This window comes from Wyeomyia smithii, chromosome 3 (genome assembly GCF_029784165.1).
Source record: "Wyeomyia smithii strain HCP4-BCI-WySm-NY-G18 chromosome 3, ASM2978416v1, whole genome shotgun sequence".
Classification (NCBI taxonomy): domain Eukaryota; kingdom Metazoa; phylum Arthropoda; class Insecta; order Diptera; family Culicidae; genus Wyeomyia; species Wyeomyia smithii.
This window is the reverse complement of record NC_073696.1, coordinates 124,427,327-124,451,492: the sequence shown is the minus strand read 5'-3', so window position 1 is coordinate 124,451,492 and position 24,166 is coordinate 124,427,327. Positions and strand designations below refer to the sequence as shown.

At 39.0% G+C, this 24,166-nt stretch overlaps 1 protein-coding gene across 1 annotated transcript; it reads left to right on the top strand.

The window, feature by feature from the left end:
- The first annotated feature begins 1,309 nt into the window (after positions 1 to 1,309).
- LOC129729834 (ralBP1-associated Eps domain-containing protein 1) lies at positions 1,310 to 22,336 on the top strand. The gene is made up of 6 exons (XM_055688677.1): positions 1,310 to 2,003; positions 14,702 to 15,519; positions 15,585 to 16,263; positions 16,317 to 16,485; positions 16,551 to 17,212; positions 21,306 to 22,336. Exons 1-6 carry the CDS (start codon positions 1,854 to 1,856, stop codon positions 21,852 to 21,854), a joined length of 3,027 nt encoding a protein of 1,008 aa, XP_055544652.1. The 5' UTR covers positions 1,310 to 1,853; the 3' UTR covers positions 21,855 to 22,336.
- Positions 22,337 to 24,166: the final 1,830 nt, after the last annotated feature.

Genomic DNA, 24,166 nt, shown 5'->3' with positions numbered 1-24,166 from the left:
CGATCGGTAGCTCTAGTATCGCGAGTGCCAATCCTAAATACAACAATATAAAATCACTTTTGATATAATTGCCGACATTAAAAGATTTCGGTTTTGGCCGTATTTTGATTTTACAGCTTGAAAAACAGCAACAATAACAAACGTACAAGCAAAAAAACGTCACCCGTGGATTGCCTTATTGTTCGTTGTTTTGATTTATGTTTTTTAATGATGTCACCTGTTATAATCTAAAATAATTTCAAGTGAACATTAAGAAAAAGTACAAATATGGGCGTAGTAGGAGATCCGACTTGGATCATCACTAATATCAATTACCACCAAAAGATCCAAAAGTGCGCAAGGAGTTAATACGGTTTTGCGTGAAGCATAAGAACAGCATACCGCTGCTCAATGTCGGGAGTAAATAGTGTTGTGTGAGCTTATTTCTACTTTTGAATCCGTTCTGGTTTAAGTTTGGAACATACCAGGCATATTGCTTGTGCGGAAAGTACAATTCAGATGGGTCAATGGATGAATCATACTCATTGATGGATGACACGATCGATTTTAAGTATATTAAAGATGCAGATTCTCCGGTAACCCGCAGACGGTAAAACTATCGCCTGCAGGAGGGATTGTGCATAATGGTGATAAAAAGCATTAAAACATTCAAGTATTTTCCGAGTGAATGGCATCACTTACGGAAAATACAACAGGGATCATCGAGGTGGATGAGGAAGAAGAGTAAGATGGCAGATGTCGCCCCTTAGGCGCAGACCAGTTGGTCCATGACAGCCAAATCATCATCATAATTTATACTGCAGCGCCAGCTGTCGGTCAGACAGTCATTTTAATCGCTATTTCACTGCGAGAGCTCTACTCATTGGTGTGGTTGGTTTAAGTGCAGTCAGTGGAGGCCCTGTCCCAATGGAATATAGAAAGGTACGGAGATGGTTTGAGTCTCGGGTTTAAAGGGCGTCTTTTTTTGTTAACAGTGATGACGTAGAAGTCAAAAAACAATGCCCAAAATTCAATGTTCGGTACAGTTTTTTCAAGAAATTTTTACAAGTCATGACAGTTTACGGCTGAGAATGCCTGCCTGCGTCGTCAAACAATGCGGAACACAATTCCAAATGGCATTTTCTTGTTTTTGGAGTTCTACGTCACAACCCCAACACGTGCTTCTATTTACCTCTTTTTCGTTACTAATACAGACGAATGTCTTCTTCTTCCTCACCTTTGTATACCACATTGCTGTCGAACCAGTTGAGCTATCCCGTTGTATGTCCTATCCCTTGAAGAAGTTCAACCTGTCATCTGAGCTGTCAAGTATTTGATAAAAGCAGACTAGCAGTCTTTTCCGTATTAATAGTTTTGTCGTGAACATCCAAGTGTGAAATTTTTAGTCATTTATTTGTCAGTCTACTAATCTGGTTTGATATACTCTTGTTAAACAGATAAAATGTGGAAAATTCATTTATATTAGTGTGTTTTTCACTGTTTCACATCCAACAATACAATCGTAAGGAGAAACAAATTTCAACGCTGGTGCACATTTATGTATTGACAAAAATGCTATATTAATTTGGGTGGCACATAGGTACTAAAAATAGTGACCAGTAATAGCAGCGATAGCGACAATTTTAAAAGTGCAACTAGTGCGAATAAACAGCATACATAGGACTTTTTAAAATCTAAAACAGCCAATAACTGACAAGTAGTTGAAGCACAAAATACCGATTCTGGCAAGCGATTATACAGTAGAAAATAGAACTACGCCCCAAAGGGATAAAATACAAGTTGTTTCAAAAAAGTTAGCTGGAATATTTTAGACTTTTTGAAATTTGCATTCGAAAAATTCGAGCCGCGAAAAAATGGACGAGCTCTCGGAGGCAGAACTAAGATACTATAATGACCTGTTCAAAATATGCAGTGAGACGTCCGACAGCAGTGGGAAGATTCCGGCTCTAAAGGCGACATCATTATTTCGCTCTGCAAATCTTTCCAACGAAATTATCAACAAGGTAAACAATTCATATTTGGATGTTATCAAAAAGTTGCTGCGTGCTGCTAGTGTACATTTCGTTTCCATCCCCATTGAACAAGTTTATACTATTGCATATCCATTTATACTATTGTACGGCTACTAAATGCTCAATGAGTCATATAGTGTTGCCAGTCTGATCATGCATTTTTTTTTTATCTCAGATAAGATTAGGCTCGGATTCTTATTTAGGTTCTGAAATTCGAAATATTGCTTCTTATCCTTGCATGTTTTTTTAAATACATAATCGAATTTCTTCTTAAATTTATAAACTCTTGCAACATAGTGAAAATTTACTCAATTAAAATATGTTAGTAAGAAATGAACCATTTATTTAACATTTTATTTTAAAATTTGTTGAAATGTTACGCAATCATATGACTTACGCCGATAAGGTTAGATTTTTTTTTAAATGCAAAACACTATCGTTTTGTGTTTAATTTGGATTAAAAGCATACGAAAGACAAAGAAAAATAAAGATAAACACAAAGTTAAAAGTTCCAAATCTACATCGACCGTTGTTATTTTTTTGGTGGCTGTAACTACTGTTTTGATCGGGACAAGTTTTTTCTTTATCTTCTAATATGACACATTTGTGTTCAGTTTGTGTTCTTGTAAAACATTTAAAAGCCATAATTCTTGTAAAACATTTAAAAAGGGCCCATGTGCTATGTGTGAATAAGCATTTTTTTTCGTTTTTTACAATACAAGCACAATCTAGGTACTCTTACTAAAAGGATTTGCTTGTTTTCATTCAAAAACGTAAAGTTGTGGTTTGTTTACATATCGCACATGGATGACACATGTTTGGTGAGAATTCATTATTTCTTTTTTTTTCAATATACATTTTTTTTAAAACGAGTGTAATAACTCTCATTTCATTTCTTAAGCAGCAAATTTTCGAAAAAACACGAAAAAATGTTAGTGGCCATCTACATTCCCTGCGAACCCTGCGAAACTTATATACATTTTTCCCATAAGTTACAACATAATTTTGCTGCATCCTGGAAGGTTGACAACCAAAATTTTTCCGCCCCGGGTATCACCCAGTCACGCTACGTGGACAGAGTTTGGACCGATTTGACATGTTTTTCCCTTTTGATTTATTACGATCTCAGAATATTGATAATGTCGGACTTTGATTATTCGATTTAGATAGTACACACTTAGACTTCATTACCGAGAACTCAACAACTGATAAATTCAGCGAAATGATCTATAAGTTTTCGGCAGAACTTTTAAGAACTTCGGCAAACGAAATGTCAATACTTGCTGGTTTACGGTAGATCGATACTTTTACTGAATGTTCGTCAAAATATATTGCTGACATTTGGTAAAAACTTTGCCGAGCTCGGTGGAGTTGTTGGGAAGTTTGCTGAGATAAATTAATTGTGTATGGTGTTATTTGTAGAATAAATTACATATTTTGAAAAATATGTTCAAAATACTTTTTTGACACGTTTCTTTTTGTAACTTTTGAACCACAAGTGTAATTTTCGTGAATTTTATAAGCTAAGGGTTTAAGAGGTAGCCCTTTTTTGACACTAATTTTGTCCAAATCGATTACGTAGTCTGAAATATTGCAGGTTTTCTTGAAAACAGAAATCATTCACAGAAGTTCGAACCCAAACTCAGACGCCATTTCGAATCCAAAATGACTGCTTTCGGCTACCAGAATACAACCTAATTTGGTTAAATGTTATCTAATGTGAGTATTCCCGGGATCGAAATGATGGCCAAAAGCCAAAACAATTCTAGACACCATTTTCAACCCGAAATAGTGACTTCCTGTTTCTGAAAAACAGCCTGAAGTGACGGAATATCATCTAATAAAAATATTTGCGGAATCGAAATCATGTTCGGATGCTTCAATCCGACCACAGATACTGTTTTGAGTTCCAAAATGGCTTCCCAAGCAACAACTGAAACATAACAAAAAAATAAATTGTGATCATTTGTTGCACTAATGAAATTCCGAGGTTTTAAGAAACATTTTTTGTTACTACGATGAAATGGTAAAGATACAAGCAACAACTAAACTGCCGTAATCTCGCAGACTGACGTAAGCGCCATTTTTCAAATATGGGATTCTTATGCCAATTTGTTCGTTATTCGAAAACCCATCTTTTGGTATCTTTCTTTTATTTGTTACTTATTCGTACGTTGCATAAAATCAAGAAAACAAAATGACGTATGCACCATTTCAATACAAAAGTGACAAGTAACCCGTTCGTTTTTGGGCCGTACTGAGAAACTGATCAAATGGATGTACGTCATAATGTTATATCACGGCAGTAAAGTTGTATCGCTGCTTCAAAGATCTTCACACCAACAACGTAATTCGCGGGGTTGGATTTGTTGTTGAAACGTGTAAACGGCATTTGAAAACCTAACCTTTACTGAATAGATCTAGTGGGTGGAGCATATAAGTTGCCAACGTGATGCTTGCGAGATACACAAAACAAACACAACAATACTTCTAAAAGTTACTGTCATGTTCTCAAGCTATGTAACAGCAAATTTTGTTCGATCGTTTGCCTTATATTTGTTTTTTTTTTTAGATGAGGTTATTTACTGCGTTGTAACTTTTGGATACTTGGATTGGAAGTCGTCCAAAAAGTGTGGGTCTCTAAAACGAAATGAAATAAATTGCTTTGGATTTAATTAACACGCTGAGGTGCTGAGGGGCCATCCACATACCACGTGGACAGATTTTTAACGATTTTTTTACTTTTATTTTTACTGCAAAGCGGGATTCAAGACAAAAATTTACATGAAAAAAGATCCTTGATATCTTATCGGGGTGCTGAGATATTGGCGTTTATACATGTGATGGATTTTGTCAAAAATGCCCCTAAAGCTCAATATCTCCATGGCACAGTATTTTATTTTGCGGTTTGTGCGTATAAGTTCCTAAATAGTGATTCAAATATTGATTATAGCCATAAGGTATGTTCGAAGGAGTTTCAGGATATTCGAAAATGCATCTTTTGATGTAAAAAGATGGGTGATCAATCCACCTATGAGTGAGATGAAAAATTTACTTTTTAATCAGAATAAGATAGACGCAAGGTGACTTCGACAAAGTTTTAGGTTATATTAAAACAAGAAAGTTTACCGAAGACATCATGTTTCTATCTCTTATATATCACATCACATTTTTCGTTCTAACTTTTCTCGCAGATTTTTCCGAATTTTTAAATCTTCTACTAAGTTATCAGCCATCCAAATATGCATTTGTTTTCTGAATATTGTTATTTTTTATCTCCCAAAATAAAACAGTTATTTAACATATTTGTTAAAATGCAAAGTTTTCCATCACATAGAAAAATGACAATATCTCAGCCCCCCGATAAGATATCAAGGATATTTTTTCATATAAATTTTCGTCGTAAATCCCGCTTTGCAATGAGAATTTCAGTTCTTGATCAAAATATTTTTTTATTTGTGTTTTGAAGGAGTTTATTTAAAAATTATGATAAAAAATATTTTTTTTATGATGTTTAATAGGCTCTGGGTGTCAAAAACCTGAATGCAATGCTGAACTGAACCATGCAAAATATTCAAAAACAACCCCACAAAACAAAAAAAATATATGTAAAAATTTTGGAATCGAACAGAATTGGAAAAAGTGCAAAAGAGTGGGTTTGTAGCTTGAAAAAGTCATTTTTTCATAAATCACGTTTGGGCAACCTGAAAACAATTTTTTAGAAAGTCGAAATGTTCTACAAAAATGCTATAAATAACATCATATTTCAATTTAGGGCTGAGCACCTTGACTTTTTCAACATCGATTTTTTTGGGACACCCTAATGAGCATGATAAGGAAAGCAAAATTTAAAACAGAGCCATAAACTTTTTACAATCTTATTATAACGCCATCTAGTTGTTATTTCACCCTAGTTGCTGCTACGATACATCCTCGTAAAATTTGACCATGCAGCATTCACCATGTTGTTATCAAATTCCACGCATAAGTTCATACACATTGTTTCATTCTTGAAACTTGTGATGAAACAACGAAAATGTTGCAATTGGCTCCGCCTCCTGCGCTATTTTTGTCGTTGTATAAGAAACTGAGATGTAGTCGCAACTTAGTTTCGCATAAGAATTTGTTGCTGTGATGCACTAAGTTCATAACCGGAACAAATTTTGCTGCTTGGGTTCTTCCGGTTTCTAGAAAACAGTCAACATGGGTATTTCTGAAATCGGGATGATGCCGGGATGAATTTCTATTCTATTCTATTTTTCATCAAAGAGTACTTTCATTTTGAAATCCAAGATGGTTATCCCCGGTTTTTGGTAAACATCCTAACGTGATCAAATATATATATGCAATATGGGTCGGAGGCCGGAAAAACCTAGAATTTTCAAGTCAATATTTTTGATTGAGTTTTTTCCGGAAAAACCTTTTCCCAAAGTTTAATGGAAATCGGTTGAACGGCTGATTTTTGGAAGCACTTAATGTTCGAAAGTCCCCATTTTAAGCTTAACTTCAAATATCTACAACTCCTTCAATTTTGATCCGATTGTGGATGAACAAGTTTAATTTCGAAGGAAAATTTATGTGTGTTTTATGCCCAGCTGCAGCGTTAATATTCTGGAATCTAAGGCTGGGACTATTGAGTGGAATCTAATAGCATTACAGACGACTGTAGCCATGTTGCTTACATCGACACTGCAACCTTTCGGCTATCTGATAGATTAGCCGAGATGGGTTTCGGATTGTTTTGTTGGTTACTGCTGCACTAACCCAAGTTATATAGCGAATGTAAGGTCAAAGCCTCCAGGAGCAAATTCGACCTGACAAGACAAAAGACACAGGTGAGCGAATTTACTTTGCACTGGAGGTTCCAACGGTAAATATATGATTTGAATGGAGAACGTACCTGTTATCACCTGTTCATATTACCGATATTACCTTACTTACCACCGTGTTGGCTATACCTTATCCAGCCATCCTGCCGTCGATACTCATGTCGGCAGTCTTTCTCGTTTTTTTGGTCGTTTCTCTTGACGTCTGTTACCTTCATACATGCCGTCATCTGTCCTCGATCGCTTCTCTTGACATGTCCCATGCAAGACCGTTCGCGTTCCTGCTTTGTGTCACGTACCTGCTTCTTTCAGTTGTTCTTTGGTGTGAATTTTCATCTCGCAGCCGCAAAAAGAAAAAAAAAATAGAAGAGAGTGGGTTAACAACAAAACCGAATAGTACAGTCACATACGTTCAACGTACAACTGAGAGCGAATTTCTTTATTCTACTGGGCCAGTGCACACCCGCCCCTGGAATAAAAAACGACACCGCGACTCACGACGCAAGCAAGAAAGAGACGCCAGACCAAGGGGATGACATCATGCTATCTCTTTCTAATGCGAGAGTGAAGAGATACCTGCAACCATTTCAAGTTAAATGGAATTTTTGCTGGACTTTTTTCATATCTGTCAGGGGTACCGCGGACCGTTGAGATGTTGGATACGCAGCAAATATATGAGATTTGACCGCGACAACACACCCGATAAAAAGACCCTCCTATTTTTCCCCATATTCACAGGGTGGCCACTCAAAATCAACTTACGATTTCCCGCTTTCTTCCCGGTTCTCCCGATTATATTTCATAAATTTTCCCGGTGTTTTATGTAAAAGAAATATTAGAAAAACATCGATTTACACATTTTTTTTACACAATTTACACGAAAACCAACTAAAATCGAATGATTTTAGGGTGATTTCGTTCGAGCCCATATACGAAACTAAACGAAACAGGTGGATTAGTCTGGTGATAAAATTGCCTGAACCATACGAAATAAGTTGAGAAATCGGTGGATCATATTCTAAATCCAATTAAATCAGATTAAATATGCAGATTAGTAGAGAGATTATTTTTATTCAAGCATACCAAATAGACTGATTAATCCATGTATAGAGTTGAAAAACAAACAAGTAATTTGGAAGTTAAGTTTTAATTTGAACTTCCCAAGTAAGTTCGGATAAGAGTAGAATTCATAGACAAATCAGCCAATCATGAATAGAATTCTATTCAGCTCAATTTTTAAGTAAATAACCGTGCAATTTCGCATTTGTTGAATAAACTCCCAGTAGCATGCAAAGCAGCTTCTAAACCGAACTAGAAAGTTCACATTAAGTTCGGGTAGGTCGCTGAACAGAGCGCTATTCAGCTTGAAAAGAAAACTTCAAAAAACTTAGAATAAAAACAATTTGCTATTTTTCAATTTCCTCACTCATTATTCGTGTTAGTGTATTCCTATGATTATCATTTACTGAAGAAATCTAGATCAGAAGAATAATGCCTGGCTTCATTAATCAATTCAATTTCATATTTTTTTCGCAACTTACTACACCAGCTTCGAACTCGAGTCATCCCTCTTGGAAGCCTAGATTCATACCACTGCTCCGTTCCCGCTATATGAGATCAGAATCGATTTTACTCGATGTGCTGCTTTCTCTTCGTTACCTACACGTTCATAGCTAGGAACATACCGGGCCTCTCTTTAAGCTTGAAAGTCAAGATAAAGTACTGGCGGAACCTCATGCGAACTAGAAAGTTCAGAAAAGGCTGACGCGGAACTTTTTCTGAACTTTCAAGTTTAGAAAAAGTACACGCGGAACGCAATGTGAACTTAAGTCTGACAGTTCTCTACACTCAAATAATTTTCACGTCATAATTACCGGAAAAGTTATGTGAATATTTTCCATTGTCATTTTCACGTAGATTCTACGTGATTGTCATTTGAGTTCATCATGATCTGGTAAAATGATTTATCCTATGAATCTTAAACAGCAGACATATGCATTTAATGTGAATTTCACGTAGAATTCAACTACCGGTAAAATGGAAAGCATTTGATTATCTGCTAGCTACTACGATTGATACAACGTAAAATTTCCAAATTTTGTTTCCCCAATTCTTAAGAGACGGCAAATAGTTTTTAGAAATTAAAGAAATATGTTGCTTGATAAATCGCACACGCATGCAATCTCGCCAATTCGTAAATGAATCAAACGACATAAAAACGGACAAATATTACGACATTTGCCGGCGATTACTATTGTAAGCTGCAATTGTTTTGTATAGGAAACTCCTCGACCTTTGAACTAAATCTGTGTGAAACCTGTAAGCTCAAGGCTCGATGTCAAATTCGTACGGTTTTTCGAAAGCTCACTTTTTGGCAAGCCGTCGAGAAATTCTATTTTATTGTCAGAGACTGAGTTAGACAACAGCTTCGCCATTTTGATTTCTGTGTATTTTCACATAGAGAGTTCACGCGATACTTCTGCTATGACATTCGGTTCGACGTTGCCAAGTTCACGTAGATACTACGTGATAAAACATAGTATGCATGTGATTTTCACGTAGATGTTATGTTTGTCACATAAATCATGCAAAATGACAGAAAATAAATAAGTACAGAAAATTTCACGTAACGATAATGTGAAAAATATTTTGAGTGTAGTTTGTTTTGATATTGATGCAGTTTGTGGGAATGTAATTGAAAAAAGTTGTGTACGCAATATTTTCCTTCCAAACGATAATTTATTCTGTTAAGCAGTACATACAAAATATGATAAACGTTCCAAAATCGAAACTTTGCCAGTATGATCTTTTTTTCAGTTTGTGCAGCTTAGACTGTTCTATTTCCAGCTCCCTAAACTGATCATAAAGCTCAATTGAACCACCATCCCTGAATGCTATGTATGATGCTTTTAGAGCTTTTTTCATCTCGGTGCATTCTTTGTCCCACCATTGCTTGTTGGGACGAATTTTCAGCTTATTCTCAGGGGCAGGTCTCTTCTGAGATTGCAACGCGCTATCTAGCACTAATGTTGCAAGGAAGTTGTATTCGTCGGATGGAGAAAGCTCATCCGTTGTTTCGAGACCCTGGGATATTGTGTACGAGAATTTTTCCCAATCAATATTCCGGGTAAGATCATACTCTACTTCGACTGTGGTAGCAGAATGGAGCCTGCTCATAATCGAAATACTGATTGGCACATGGTCGCTACCGTGGGGATCATGAATAATCTCCCATTTGCAGTCCAAAGCCATTGAGGAGGAACACATCGACAAGTCTAATGTGCTCTCTCGTATTGGAGGCCTTGCAATTCTCGTAGCTAACCCAGGTATGTTCAATAAGGTCATATCGAAGTCATCGAGAAAGCTTTCAATAAGAACAGCGCGGCTATCATCCCTGGATGCGCCCCACGCCGTACCGTGAGAATTGAAATCTCCCAGGATGAGGCGTGGAGTCGGAAGAAGTTCCGTTATTTGCGACAGCTGCAACCGGTTAATAACCGCTCTAGGCGGAATGTAGACTGATGCGACAGTGAGGCCCTCCCCAGCAATTGTTATATGGCAAGCAACAATTTCTATTGCATCAATTGCTGGGAGAGGAATACGGAAGAATGGGTAGCATTTTTTGATACCAAGGAGCACTCCGCCATAAGAGTTTCCTCGGTCTAAACGGATTATATTGAAGTCTTGAACGGCTAGTGTCGTATCAGTTGACAACCATGTTTCAGATAGTGCGAAAATATCGCATTTGCTATCGTGAAGTAGGAGTTTAAATTTATTTAATTTGGGGATCAAACTTCTACAGTTCCATTGTATGATCCTTGTTGTCGATTCGTCACTTCGGCTGTCTGAATTAGACATCGAAGGATACGAACGCGAGGAGGGGCCATTTGGTGCTTAGTTGCTTACCCAACATGCAAATTGTTGGAAGCCAAGCCGAAATCATACTCTTGAGGGAATCAGATAGACCAAAAGTGGTAAATATCCATTCAACGATCATTTTGAATGAGATACGTCCATCAGTGGTCGGTATTTCAGATTCCGATGACTGTGTTTTGGCGGAAGCAGATTGTTTTCCTGGTAATTTGGGAAACTCTTTATCGAAATTGTTAGCCTCAGCATTAAGTTTGAATCCTGGAGGCGATGATTTTGCGTTGTTTTGCTTAGGGGGGGTTCCTCTTGGAGTGTCTGTAAGCGTCTTTTTCTGCTCCTTTCTAGGAAGTTTAGGAGAGGACGCGTTGGGCCGTTTTCGCACAGCTCCGCTTGACGGAAGCGGTTGATATGTCTCTTCATCATCATTGGATTCGTCATTTTCCAAGCTGGAGTATGGATTTTCCTGTTGCTGTAAGGCAGTCTTCAGCATCTGTGCAAATGACTGCTTACAGCGTTGCTTGGTCGCTTTTTTCAACGCTTCTGAGCGTGATTTATATGTTGGGCACGCTTCTGTTTTATGTGGTTCACCTCCACATAGACAGCATTTTACGTCCCGTTCGCTACAAGTGTGGTTAATCTCGGAGATTTCACCACACTTGGAGCACTTAGATTTCTTATTGCAGTGGGTTTTCGTGTGCCCTAACTGCAAACAGTTCGTACACGTCATGACTTTCGGAAAAAAAGTCTTACGGGTAGTCGAAGCTTGTGGAGCTCGACAAAATCCGGGAGTACTTTTCCCTCAAAAGTGACTCTAAACGAGTCATTTGGGGAATATTTGCCCGTATTATCCTTGGAGTACATTCTCCTGCATTCAAGGATCTTTATTTCAGGAAGGGATGGATTTTTAAAACATCCAACACCTTTCATGACATCTTCTTCTGTGAGGTCAGCCTCGGTAATAACCCCTTCTATTTCAACAACGCGTGCCGGTATATAAACGCGGTACTCGATGTTGAAATTTGGATCCTGGACGACAGCATTTGCTTGTTGAGGATCGGAAAAAGTTGCCTTCAGCTTGTCCGTTTTGACTTTAAAAATCTCAGTCAAGCTGGTGTAATCTTTCTTCAGAGTTTTGCATATCTGCATAACTCTGAGAGGTTTATTTTTGGGACGGAAAAACACGACCCAACGAAGACCGGGTTGGTTCACCTGGTACTTTTTGACCCGTATTGGCACATCATCAGTGGATGGGACAATCGGGGCAGTTTTACGGGGCCTTTTACGCTTCTTTACTACGTCAAAGAAAGCGTTGTTGTCATTTATGGGAATCTCGGCAAAGTCCATGCCGGACTCTTCAGCCTCTGAGGAGGATGAAAGGTCCGGTGGGGTAGCCAGACCCCCAACCGCCATTCAACGGCTGCGCAATGTATCAAATATAAGAATATGTAATATACTAATGCTAACAAGGTAAAAAAAAAGTGAAAATATGTATGTATAAAAAGAATGAAAGATGGATCAGTTATGTATATACACAAGTGGGAGAGAGAATAAATAAAAAGTGTCACTTATCTTTGTATGTAGTTGTAATCAGCACTAGCGGTTCGAGTTGCATCGACTGCAAAACGGCGCCGCCGATTTTTTCCTCTGTCAGCGTACGCGCCAAAAACTAGCACGACACCTTCCAGCACAGTTGCGATGTTGCACCGTCTGAGAAACGGCGTCACCGCCTCCTTTATCTCGCCGGAGCTTCGATCGAATCGCCCTGTTCTTCTGGGAGAAGAAGCAAACCAAAAAACAAGCGCCGCACCTTCCAGCACACGCGCCAAAAGCAAGCACTTCACCACTACCACACACTGTTCTTCACCAGCGCTAGAAAAAACGGTAAATTAATTTAAGCGAACTGCGGAGCGCACAAGAAAATGAACTTTCCTCTTCGGCTGCCGAATAAGCAATGTTCGACTCAGTTGTCAGCAGCCAAGTTTCACTTGCGATCCCTAATACAACATTTTACCCGCCTCGTCAGTGACTTAATTTTCGAAAAAAATGGGGCTTGGTTCGGACTGGTCGCACACCGACCATCTGCGACCTAGCGAACCTATACATTAGAGAAATGACAAGACACTCACCGTTAAGGCAACTGTCAACATCAAAACGGGCGAGTTGTATCATTTTGCATTGCCGTTATCCGTTTTGATGTTGACAGTTGCCTTAACGGTGAGTGTCTTGTCATTTCTCTAATGTATAGGTTCGCTAGGTCGCAGTGATGAGTCCACACAGAAAAAAGGGGAGTTCGAACGTTCGAATTAATTCGAACAAAAACGGGGATGCAAACAAGATTGAAGGTGATTGTTTGGTTTATTTTTACAAAAACAAAAGAAACACAAATTCGATGGTTTTTTTTATATCGGGTGTGATACAAATATTTATTTTTTTTTATTCTCGCTCATTTACCGTCGGTCTAGTTCCGCCACTGTTGTTGTGCCAATCACCGACGCCCGGGGAGGCGACTCCACCCAGGACCCTAACTCACGACCCGTTGATACAAATATTGATGAAGCTTTGTTCAACAATTTTAAAAATAACGGCCTGCGATAAAAAAGGTTAGGTGCACGTTCACAAACATGCAACATTAAATTGTTGTCTTTTTTCTAATGTTTGAATCATGTAGTTACTATTGGGTTTGGTTTAGGGGTGGGCGAAACGACTCTTTTGCAAGAGCGGCTCTGAACCGCTCACTCACGGTTCTGAACCGACTCATATGAACGGCTCATGGTTCACAATGATTCACGAGCGTTGGCAGTTCGTGTTGTCTTGGTAAACTTCGGGTTCGCGCGAACCAAACAGTTTTGGTGCGCTCAAAGAACCGTGGTTCTTTTTCGTGAGCCGTTCATTCTTTCGCTCTTTTTCAAGAACCGGTTCATATGAACGGCTCGTGAGCCGTTCGTCCATCCCTAGTTTGGTCCAAAGAAATTGTTAGTTGTCCTCTTGAAATGAAATACCCAGCTTCGTATAGCACGCTACAGTTTATATACAAAAGCATTTTAAAACAATAGAACGTACCGTTTGAGTCGCAGAACTTACGGCACGGGAAGTTGTATGACACTCGACTTTGATAGATAACATGATAGAACCTATGACCGGCTTTAATTTGTCAAACGACCTCCGTCCGTACTTAGAAGTAAAAGAGCCCCTAAAGATCTTTTTGCGCCTCCGGCTAACTATACCGAATGTAGTAGGTGTAGTTTGTTGAGGGACAAATAACCGTGGCTTTGTTGAGTTCAGCTTCATTAATCAGCACCTGTAGTAGCTATATCCAATGATTGAATGCATTCAGCAGATTTATCGTCTTGCTACAACGCAACGAGAACGAAGAAATGGATGCCAGTAGTAGTTGGCATCGTGAATCAACGGATTGAATGAACGATTGACATGTATCAAACTAAAGAAGAAGGAAAATAAACGGATATGAGAAAAGACAGGTCAGTGTTGCAACCTTTCGTGCAAAAGTCGTGTTTTTCCGCAAATAGCAAATTGCACGATGATGTGCAATCGCTGGTGGCTTTTCCTATCTGTGTCGATGTGAATATTCAACGTGATATGCGATAGTAATATAAAATAGCTTCCTTCATACAAGAGGGTATAAATAACTGCTTCCGAATCAAAACGAGTGCAATAGATTTGCTCTTTATGTTGTCAGATGTTTCTATGCTACCGGGTGAGGGAGAAAGATTGACAAATAAAAAATTGGAAATGGGTCGATGGGTTTCATTATTTAATTAAAGTTTTAGTAAAACTTGAGTGCTTATTCTTATATTACCTACAATACATTTTAAACACAAAATAGCATTGCAGTTGCACCTGCCATTCCTTTCAATATCGCGTATACTCTGGGAGAGATTTTCGGTTTCGATCATCCTGAGTTTTTTAAATTAATTGCAGTTGTACAGATGCAGATGTATATTCTAAGTTAATTATTTATTTAATTTTTCACAGATAACATCACTTGTCGGTATTCCTCAAACCGCACTGCATCTGTCTCGACAGCAGTTTTATGGTTGCCTAAAACTGATTGCGGCCTATCAAGCGTCAGTGCCACTGCGCGAAGAGATTCTCACTTCCACGTTAACTCTCCCATTGCCACAATTCAGTTGGATTGAATCTCCTACAACACTTCCTGTATCGGCATCCGGTGCAGGCTCCACCGCTAGTTCGGTGGGCTCCACCGGGATGGCACCACCGGAACGAAATGGGTATGGCAATCGATCTGCAGATTATATTGAGATGAAAGGCGGCAAAGATCTAATTGAACTGGTAACGACTAGTAGCAGTAGTAGTCGTGAAAGAGTTGATAACATGTCCAACAGTGGCGATATGACCAACTCTGATCAGCCGAGCACTGATTCCGAGGTGGAACACAACGACGATTCAATACTAAGACTAACTGAACGTCATCACGTGGTCAAAGTAAAAGGTCAAGGAGTCGGAAAGCTAGTAGGAGGTGGAACCAGCAGTGGAGTCGGTGGTTCTCCAGAGGCGTGGAGTACGGCTAGTGACAGTCCGACGCCAACCAACAGTGTAGCCGAACGTCCATGGGCAAACCAGGCTCTTTGGCAGGGTTTAGTGTGTGAAGAACAGCGTCAGTTGCTAGGCACAGAAGAAGAGTCTTCTGATAAACACAGTAGTGATGATGACCAAGATACTGATTTGGAATATTTTTATCAGATTTCGCAAACTCAGAAAGAATATTACTTGAAACAGTTTAGAACTATACAGCCTGACGTGCATGGGTTAGTCAGTGGACAAGTGGCTAGGTAAGTAAAATGATTCATGTTAATGCAGTCAACATCGTGTACTAGAAAAAATCTAATTATTGCAGAGTGTTTTTCGAAAAATCTCGTATACCAATAGAAGAGTTGCGACACATTTGGCAGATGTGTGATGTTACACGTGATGGTGCTTTAAATTTGGCGGAGTTCACGGCGGCAATGCATTTGGTAGTTTTGCGACGAAATAACATCCCTGTGCCAAGCACTCTTCCTGGCTGTTTGATGCCGAGTTTGTTACAGAATTCATTGTTACCTGGTGCAAATACTAGTAATCAAACTCAACAAAGTGGTAATTCGACCGGAGGTGCTAGTACTGGTGGAATTGGGATAGAAACTGGAAACAGTATTACCGATCGTGAACGAATTGGTCCAGAGGAGGCTGATTTACTGCATCTCGAAAGCGATGATAATACTGATAGCGGTAATAGGGTAAACATCGACAAAAAAGACTACCAACGAATCGTTTCACATCCGGAACAACTAAAATTCAGTCATCAATTATCAACAACTGGAAATTCAATGGCAACTGCCACACTTGTATCGGTTGGAAGCATCGAACACAGTTCACCAACAGTCTCATCTACAACCGGTAACTCGAAATTGATGAACAATATATCCAGTTCTGGTAGAAAAACACCAACCAATCTGGTATCTCCACTGCAGCATTCAAAAACAAAACCCTCGAAAAACGAACAATCAATGACACCGCCTAATAATTTGAATAATAAGGTATTCAATTTAAACAAGCTTTATATAGCTCACTAACTACCCTTCGGTTTTAGGAGTGGAACATTTCCAGTAAAGAATGGACCAAATTTACAGAATCTCCTACATCGAACGTTTCTAGTCCTGGACCCAAACCCGTCAACTTTGATATGCAACGCACGACTCAGGCAATTGTATCTGATCCACAAATTTTGCATCCAGTACCACTACGTGTAACACCTGTTGGTAAGATAGAGAATAATTATTTTTTTTATTTGAATTGTCTCAAATTAGGTATATGACCCTTCCAGGTGCTGAAGCTGCAGATAATAGCAATCTAGTCTACAGTGATGTGACCGTCGGAACTGGCGGTATTTTGATAGTACAGCAGGATGATTCGAGTCCAAAGCAGCTCACACAACTCCCTCAACAGCCAATATCAAACCAACGCGATTCACTGACCAGCGGGGATCTTCGTGCTATTCAAAGACCTCAGCCAAAAAAGCCCCCATCAAAGGGGGTAGGTGCCATACCTCCGCCCCCACAACGAGAACCAAGTGTGACCTCTGCCAGCGGTTCAGTGATCGTGGTAGATTCTATGGCTACCTCACTTGATACAGCCACTTTCAACAGTGTTATCAACAGTACTGCTGGACACCCAGTCATGGGAACCGTAATCAATAGTGCCAGTAAGAAGGATCAACCTCCTCCGCCGTTGCCCCCTCCACGACCTGCACATCACCGTCACACACGAAGCAGCAGTTTAGATCTGAACAAGCTTAAACTCAACACAACTAGTGGTGTTTCTGGGGCTTCTGGCTTGACCAAACAATTGGAGGATCAGTTAAAGATGCCACCACCACCAGAAGTTCCACCACGCGTCACTCCAACATCCGAACAACTTTCAGCTGTGCCTGGATTTGCTGATTTTGCACATTTTTCAAATACAACCACCACTGGTAAAACGCACATGGTAAGTTTTTCTGTAATTTATAGATTCCTCCGGTGATCAACATGAATTTTCTGCTGGTATCTTGGTTACCAGTGAGCCCAGGTACACGAGCTCGTCCTGTCTTTAGTTTGAACGTACATAGTCGATTTGATTATCTATCTGTTGGTCGGGTGATCTGTGGAACGACGGGTGTGGATACATATATATTTGCGGGGGAGGAAGATACTTCGATATCATACCCTGGAAAGCTGCAAAGTTCACGCACCGCTGGCCGTTTTACATTGCCTTTCGTCCTACCTGAGCGTTCATATCCCCGATGAAGATTTTCGCTCCAGCTGCGTTCCCTTCTCGTCATCAGAGACTCATCATCAAATCATGCTATATGTGGCCGGAGCACGGTGATGTTGCTGTAGTTGAAGAACCGGCCCTTTTTCTAAACTTGCCCATCCTCGCGTTGATCGGCTGCCACCCCACCACGCGTAGGTGCATCTTCCTTAGTACTATGAAGCTGGTTTTTAGCTCGCTGCTGGTGCCCCGATCTTATCAGGATTTTTTACAGCGGGTTTTGTGCAGCGTTGGGAGGTTGATACTGTTGTCATTGGAAGCACTCGCCCTCATGTATTGAGTTTTCAACGCGTTTATTTGCAGTTCGATTTACCGTAAAGCGCCCTAATTCTGCGCGGCTCTTAATTCTGCGCACTTCTTATTAGAATGTTAAAAAATATCAATTAAAAGCAGATTTCCAAAAATGATGTTTACAGTGGCGTCGGGCCCACCTGTGCAACATGTGCACTGCACAGGTACCTTACTACCTATAACACCTTACTACTCCGGGCATATGCGATTATAGAAATATAAAAACCTTTAAATCAAGTAAGCCTACTAGTGAAACCCTCCAATTTGAATCATCAAACACTTTGGTTTGAGTTCCTTTTTTATTCTAGGAAAAAAACTTAAATAAATGTTTGGTGCACATGTGACGAAATCAGCCACGCGACGCCTCTGGATGTTTGGAAGTGATTTCCTATATATTAACTGTAAACTTTCTGCTTATGTTTCCTTTTTAACTAAACAGCATCAGCATTTTGATACGAAGTGCGCAGAATTGGAAGCCGCGCAGAATTAGGGCGTCTCACGGTAGCTGGCTTCAGTTTTCAGTCGGACGTAGGTTTACTCCGCCGTCGCAAAGTAGCGTGTTAAGATGTCAGTCATTCACAAAGCCCAGAAGCTTAACCGACCTTTTTTTCCTGTTGGAGCTTATGACCACTGCTACTGCTTGTTTCCCAGCCTCCAAGCTCTGATTTTAAACAGGATGTAGACACCCCACAGAATGGCTCCGGCCCGACGAATGTAGTCGAAGAACCAATGTTTGCTTTTTCGTTTCCTATTACACCACAGTGACTAGGCACCCAGTATGGATTAACATCGTTTGTTGCAGATAGTTGTTGGAGGGATAGAATACAATCTCTTAAACTACAAATACAATAACTTGGACTGACATGTATATGCTTTTAACGTATTGAGAGCTGCTTGACTATCTGAGAAAATGCAGCTATTGGCATACCTATATTTTCTAGCCAAACAAATATTTGTGCATGTTAAAATAGCATTTATTTCAGCTTGAAAAACGGTGGGCCACTGTCCCATTCGAATTAATTCCTGGTCCAGTGACCCCAGCGCCTGTAGACTCACCCATTCTAGAGCCATCTGTATAAAATATGAGTGATCGTCCTTCTCCCATTCGCTGCAATTGGATTCAATCACTTTGAAGGGAACGTTGAAGTTGAACCTTAGTAACCATGAATGAAGACTGGATGGACCTCCAGTCTTCATTCATGGTTACTAAGGTGTTCAGTTGAAAACCTGAGGGTTCGTAAATGTCCCTTAAAATCCCCTTCCTGAAAAGTTTTAACACGTTTGAGCCTAAAGGCAGCTTTTTCGGCTTTAAGTTGTACATATTGATGCAAGGGTAGAAGATATAAAAGAGCTTCTAAGGCTTTAGATGGTGCACTGGTCATCGTTCCTGTTATTGATAAGCTTGTCAGACGTTGAAGTTTATCCAGCTTTTTTCAGCTGATATTTAAGTAGTTTTAGACCACCAAACTAGCGAAGCATATGTTAATCTGGGTCTCATAATTGTCGAGTATATCCAATTAATCATCCTCGGCTTGACTCCCCACTTTTTGTCAAATGTATTGTTGCAAGCCCAAAGAGCGTTGTTTGCTTTCGAGATTGCATACTCTAGATGGTCGTTCCAGTTGAGCTCATGGTCAAGCATAACACTAAGGTACTTAGTTCGTCCGGATATCACCAACTATGGTTCAACCAACTTAACCCTCTCTTCACCATGGTTACTCTAGAGCACCATAGGTTTGGATGCAAAGTCTTCAGAAATATTTACCAATCCTACTCAGAATGCATAATCAGTATATTGTTCAAGAATATATTCATGCATTTTGAGTAGGATTGGTAAACATTTCGAAAAACTTTTCGCATTTATTATACTTTCTCTTTATTGTTAATGGGATTATGACTGTTTTAGAAGGGTTGATGTTTAGTGCTTTCAACTTACACCATATGTAGTGCATCATGTGTAGTTCAGGGCGAATTGCACTCTATTAGAAATAGTAAGCCCACTTTTACCCCTAATTAAAAAAGTAATGTCATCAGTGAATCCGATGACTCCGTATCCTAGGTTTGTTAAGTTGTTAAGAAGATCATCGACTACAAGGAATCACAATATAGGAGATAAAACCGCTTCTTGCAGAAAACCCATTGTTGGTTTTGTCATTAAAGTTGATCTTCCTAATTTGGCTGTTATTACCCGGTTACCCGGTTTGCTAACATGGCAAGTGTCCAATTTGAGATGCACATATCGAAACCGCGTTCTTGCAGCTATCTTTGAAGATTCGTGAAAAGCATTGTCAAATGCTCCCTCAATGTCAAGAAAAGCTGTCAGTGAGATTACTTTAGCATCAAAAGACTTCTCTAGTTCTGAAATCAACATGTGAAGTGTGGTTTTAATTGGTTTACCAGATTGATAGGCAAACTGGAATTTGTTCAATGGTTTACTGTTCAAGTAAGATAATTTGATGTGTAGATCAATGATTTCTTTCACCTTTTTTTAAAATGACAGAAGTTAGACTGATTGGTCTGTATTCTTTAGGACTTGTGCTGTCACGTTTTCCTTAGGAATAAATATGACGCGGACTTCTCGCTATTTACTAGGAATGTAGCTTAGTATCATGCTAGCCCTGAACATCTCCACCAGAAAGGGGACTATAAAATCCTTGCTTTTTTGTAAAAGTACTGGATAAATGGCGATTTGAAGGGCTTTAACCCTTTAACGGGCCGAGGCTAAAAAAATGTGATTAAATTTTATTGTTTATATCTGATCACTGATCATAGCTCGTAATTATGAAGCAGAAAAAAACGAAAGTTGTTGGTGGCAATATAGTTGCCACTGCCTTATAAAGGGTTAAGGAATCCACTGCCCACTCAACTCTTGACTTCGTAAATATCACACTGGCTAGTTCTTGAGCTTATACCTTATCATGTGAACCAACTTTGTGAAAATCGTAACCCTCGTGGAAGGACCATCGTGTCAGCTTTAGGGTCCCAAGCTGTAACCAAATCGTTAATCAGCCGCTTCTGACATAGAGAACAGACGCTGTTTTAGACCGCACCACCTGCACAGACGCTCAGGGTTGGCATAGTAATTACTCTCTCGTTGAAAGATAGTTTATGTGTCAAAGTCACACCTTTTCACTTAGCTATTACCGGATGATAACATTTACTAGGCAATGCTAGTAAGTTGTGTCCATGTTCCAGTTGGCAGACTGGTCTGTTCATATGACTCGTGGAAGCATGAGATACAGGGGCCGGAGTTATGTTTGACGCTCTTCCCAGGTTGGCAACTCACCATTCGAAACCCTACATTCGATCCCTATATCAACAGCTTATAGCAAAGTCTATGAACAAATAAGTTCATTTCTGGAAGCGGAATTTAGTGTATAGACTGCGCACGTTTTGGTTTGCAATATATGCAAGAATTTTTCCGTGTTGTTAGATTAATTTACCAATAATTCTTTTAAATCGTTTTTTTATTTTATAGGTATCTGCGGAAAATAACGTCACCACCATCCTACTGGATGCCAGCGGCAATATGACGACCTCTGCACATCCTTCTAGGAGCGGTGTTTCAAACTCGCTCATCGTTGGCACACCATCGCTGCAAACGGCCTCACGCAACAGCGCTTTCGAGGTTTATCGTAAGCCTCAGCAGCAACATTCTCGTGGATCCCAGTCTCCGCCACATCCGGTGCCGCCATTGCTTACATCCCGTAGTGTTGAATCATCCTCACTTGAGTATGAAAAACGGATGTTAGCGCTCAGTGACAATTTGCGGCAGGTTCGTTTAAAGGGTAACGAATGCTCCAACGGCTCTGATGTGCTGAAACATTTGAAAGAACAGAACCTTCTTCTGCTGCGGATATGTAACGATTTAAGCGAGGAACTGCTGCAAATTCAGCAAAAAAGGGAAGACATACGGATAAAAATTGAATTGCAGGAACAAAATTTAGGTGCTGGTACAAGTACAGTGACTGTTAGTGGTGCACACCCTACTAGTAGTATTTGCTCCTCAAGCCACCATGCGGTGTGAAATCGCCATACTAGGATTTGTTGACCATTGATGATAAGCTGAATGTGAATGATGTCGATATATAGACTATCAGCATGTTAATTGTGATTTTGTTCCCCCAGAAAAAAACTGCTACACAAGCGAAGCCTTTTCCTCAACTCAAACACTATTCCGCTTAGTAGAGAATCAGCAAAACATTAAAATTTTACATTTTAAACATTGTTAGCGACCGTAGTAAGTAGAGGGGAATATCTCATGAGATTTTAAACTGAATTACACCCACTTTGGATCGTTGCAGGGAAACGTAGTATGTATTTAACAAAAACTATCAATCATTTATCGTCAGGACTTCGAAATCAGCGCGAAATGTTTGTTCAAAAGAAGAAACTTAACAATACTTTGTGAAAGTAATTGGTTTTGATAAGATTATGTTATTATGTTAAATAGTGTATTGAATCGTATGAGTAAATTCATTATCGAAAATAGAAGGAAGTCTTATCCCGCTTGGCAGTATGATTTTTGTCCGATACAGTAATTATGATTCCATTCATTATGGGAATATTGCAAACAGCAAAAGTTGTGTATTGATTCTGTGTATTCTGTTTTTTTTTAATTCCGTATTATTTCGGTACCGGTTTACAACAAAAACTAAATATTTAACATCTAAAACAAAATTTTGTATAAATTGCTTACTATGTACTACCAGCACAGTTTTCTGAGGATAATTTCTTTTTTTTTCTCTGCAGTGCTTCCCGTGGATGATTATTGTTAATATAATTTGACAATAAAATAAATAGATCAGCGAAATATGAAGTTAAGTGGTCATCCAAAACTAACGTAAACTTATTAGTGTGAAATGATGGAAGGGTGGGGGGCGGATTTGTGTGCGTTCAGATGAATCTGGCTTCAAACAAGAAAAAGGTTTAAAAAAGTTACTCCAAAACTTATAATTCTGCATTTTATTGGCATGTCGTACAAATTTTTCCGTGAAACTTTTATAGTGTAGAGAATTTATGACCACAGTTGATGACCGAATACCCGTTAATGCTACAAACGGCTGTTCGTGATATTTAAACCATCCTTTTGACAATTTTCTCCACGTTGATTTTTCGAAACAAATGTTAAATTTGGCAACATTCGTTTTCTTGAAAAGAAATTAACTTCGTCAACAGTGTCAATGGAAAACTCCAAACTGACGCAAAAAGAGTTGATGGGAGTGTAGTTCGATTGAATGAATGAATAATGGACTGAAATAATGAATGAATTCTTTCCACATTTTTTATTTTTCAAATTTGGTGTAACATTCTGGGGAATAACGGGCTTAAAATTTTCTATCATAAACATACAGTGACAGAGAGGAGAAGCAGGGCACCATATTTGAATTATCCCTATATGCTTATTAGAGGAGCATAGTCTTTTTTGCACAGCGTTTTAACTTCATCGTGCGTTGGATGCGCAGGTTCCTTTTTCTTTGTTCATCAATGCAAAAGCTGCTTGTTTATATATTCAAAAACATGCTGCTACAGAAATACAGTAACTTTGCCATTATCGATGATTGGCCTTTAAACAGCATAAGTTTTGTAACAATAGCCAAAATGAGACAAATTGATTGTTTCGAAATATGGATGAGACGCCGTTAAGATATTATCCGAGTATGTAGCATTTTCGTTCGAAGTTATTGTACGATACAAAGTGTTTACAATCACATAGAAGAGATGATTCTTTATTCTACGTTGACATCTTGAACGATCTGATAAATGTTTGGGATGTGTTGCTAAAATGGATGACAGAAACATAAATAATAAAAGAGATACTTATTTTTATAAAGATGTATAAACTATTTAAATCTATTTTAATGAGAGTACAGCTTCACTCAATCTGTCGGGGTAGCGCAAAGTATTAAGTTTACAAATAGAAGCGCAAATATCCAGTTCTGCGAAGAACTTTCATGTGTTATAATGTCCAAAGGATGAATCAATTATGTCGTGCAGAGTGTGTTAAAAAATGTCAACCGCCAAATATGGACAACAGATTGAAACTGAACAAAGGACATTAGAACGTGCTCTTAGCGTATATCGTCTGTTGAAAAAAAAAATCACAGGAAGGTTGTATGCAAAGCCACGGCCGCAAGGTTGAAGTAGAATACTTTTACAAGAAAGATAACTCGGCTGCTTGCGTGTCAGTAATTTTTTTCCAGTAAATAAACGTTGACCGTTCATTGGCAGTATTGTAATTTCTTTTTGTTTGATATTTTGAATGAAGTTCATTGAATATTTTTAAATTTTGTGCAAATGAGAAGTTGAAGCGCTGCCGAATTGTAATATGCACATTTA

Bases quoted from the DNA above. Each gene is read 5' to 3' on its own strand.
- LOC129729834 (XM_055688677.1), top strand. From the start codon at position 1,854: ATGGACGAGCTCTCGGAGGCAGAACTAAGATACTATAATGACCTGTTC. The intron at 16,486-16,550 runs GTAAGATAGAGA...TGACCCTTCCAG, and splicing joins ACTACGTGTAACACCTGTTG to GTGCTGAAGCTGCAGATAAT. The intron at 17,213-21,305 runs GTAAGTTTTTCT...TTTATTTTATAG, and splicing joins CCACTGGTAAAACGCACATG to GTATCTGCGGAAAATAACGT.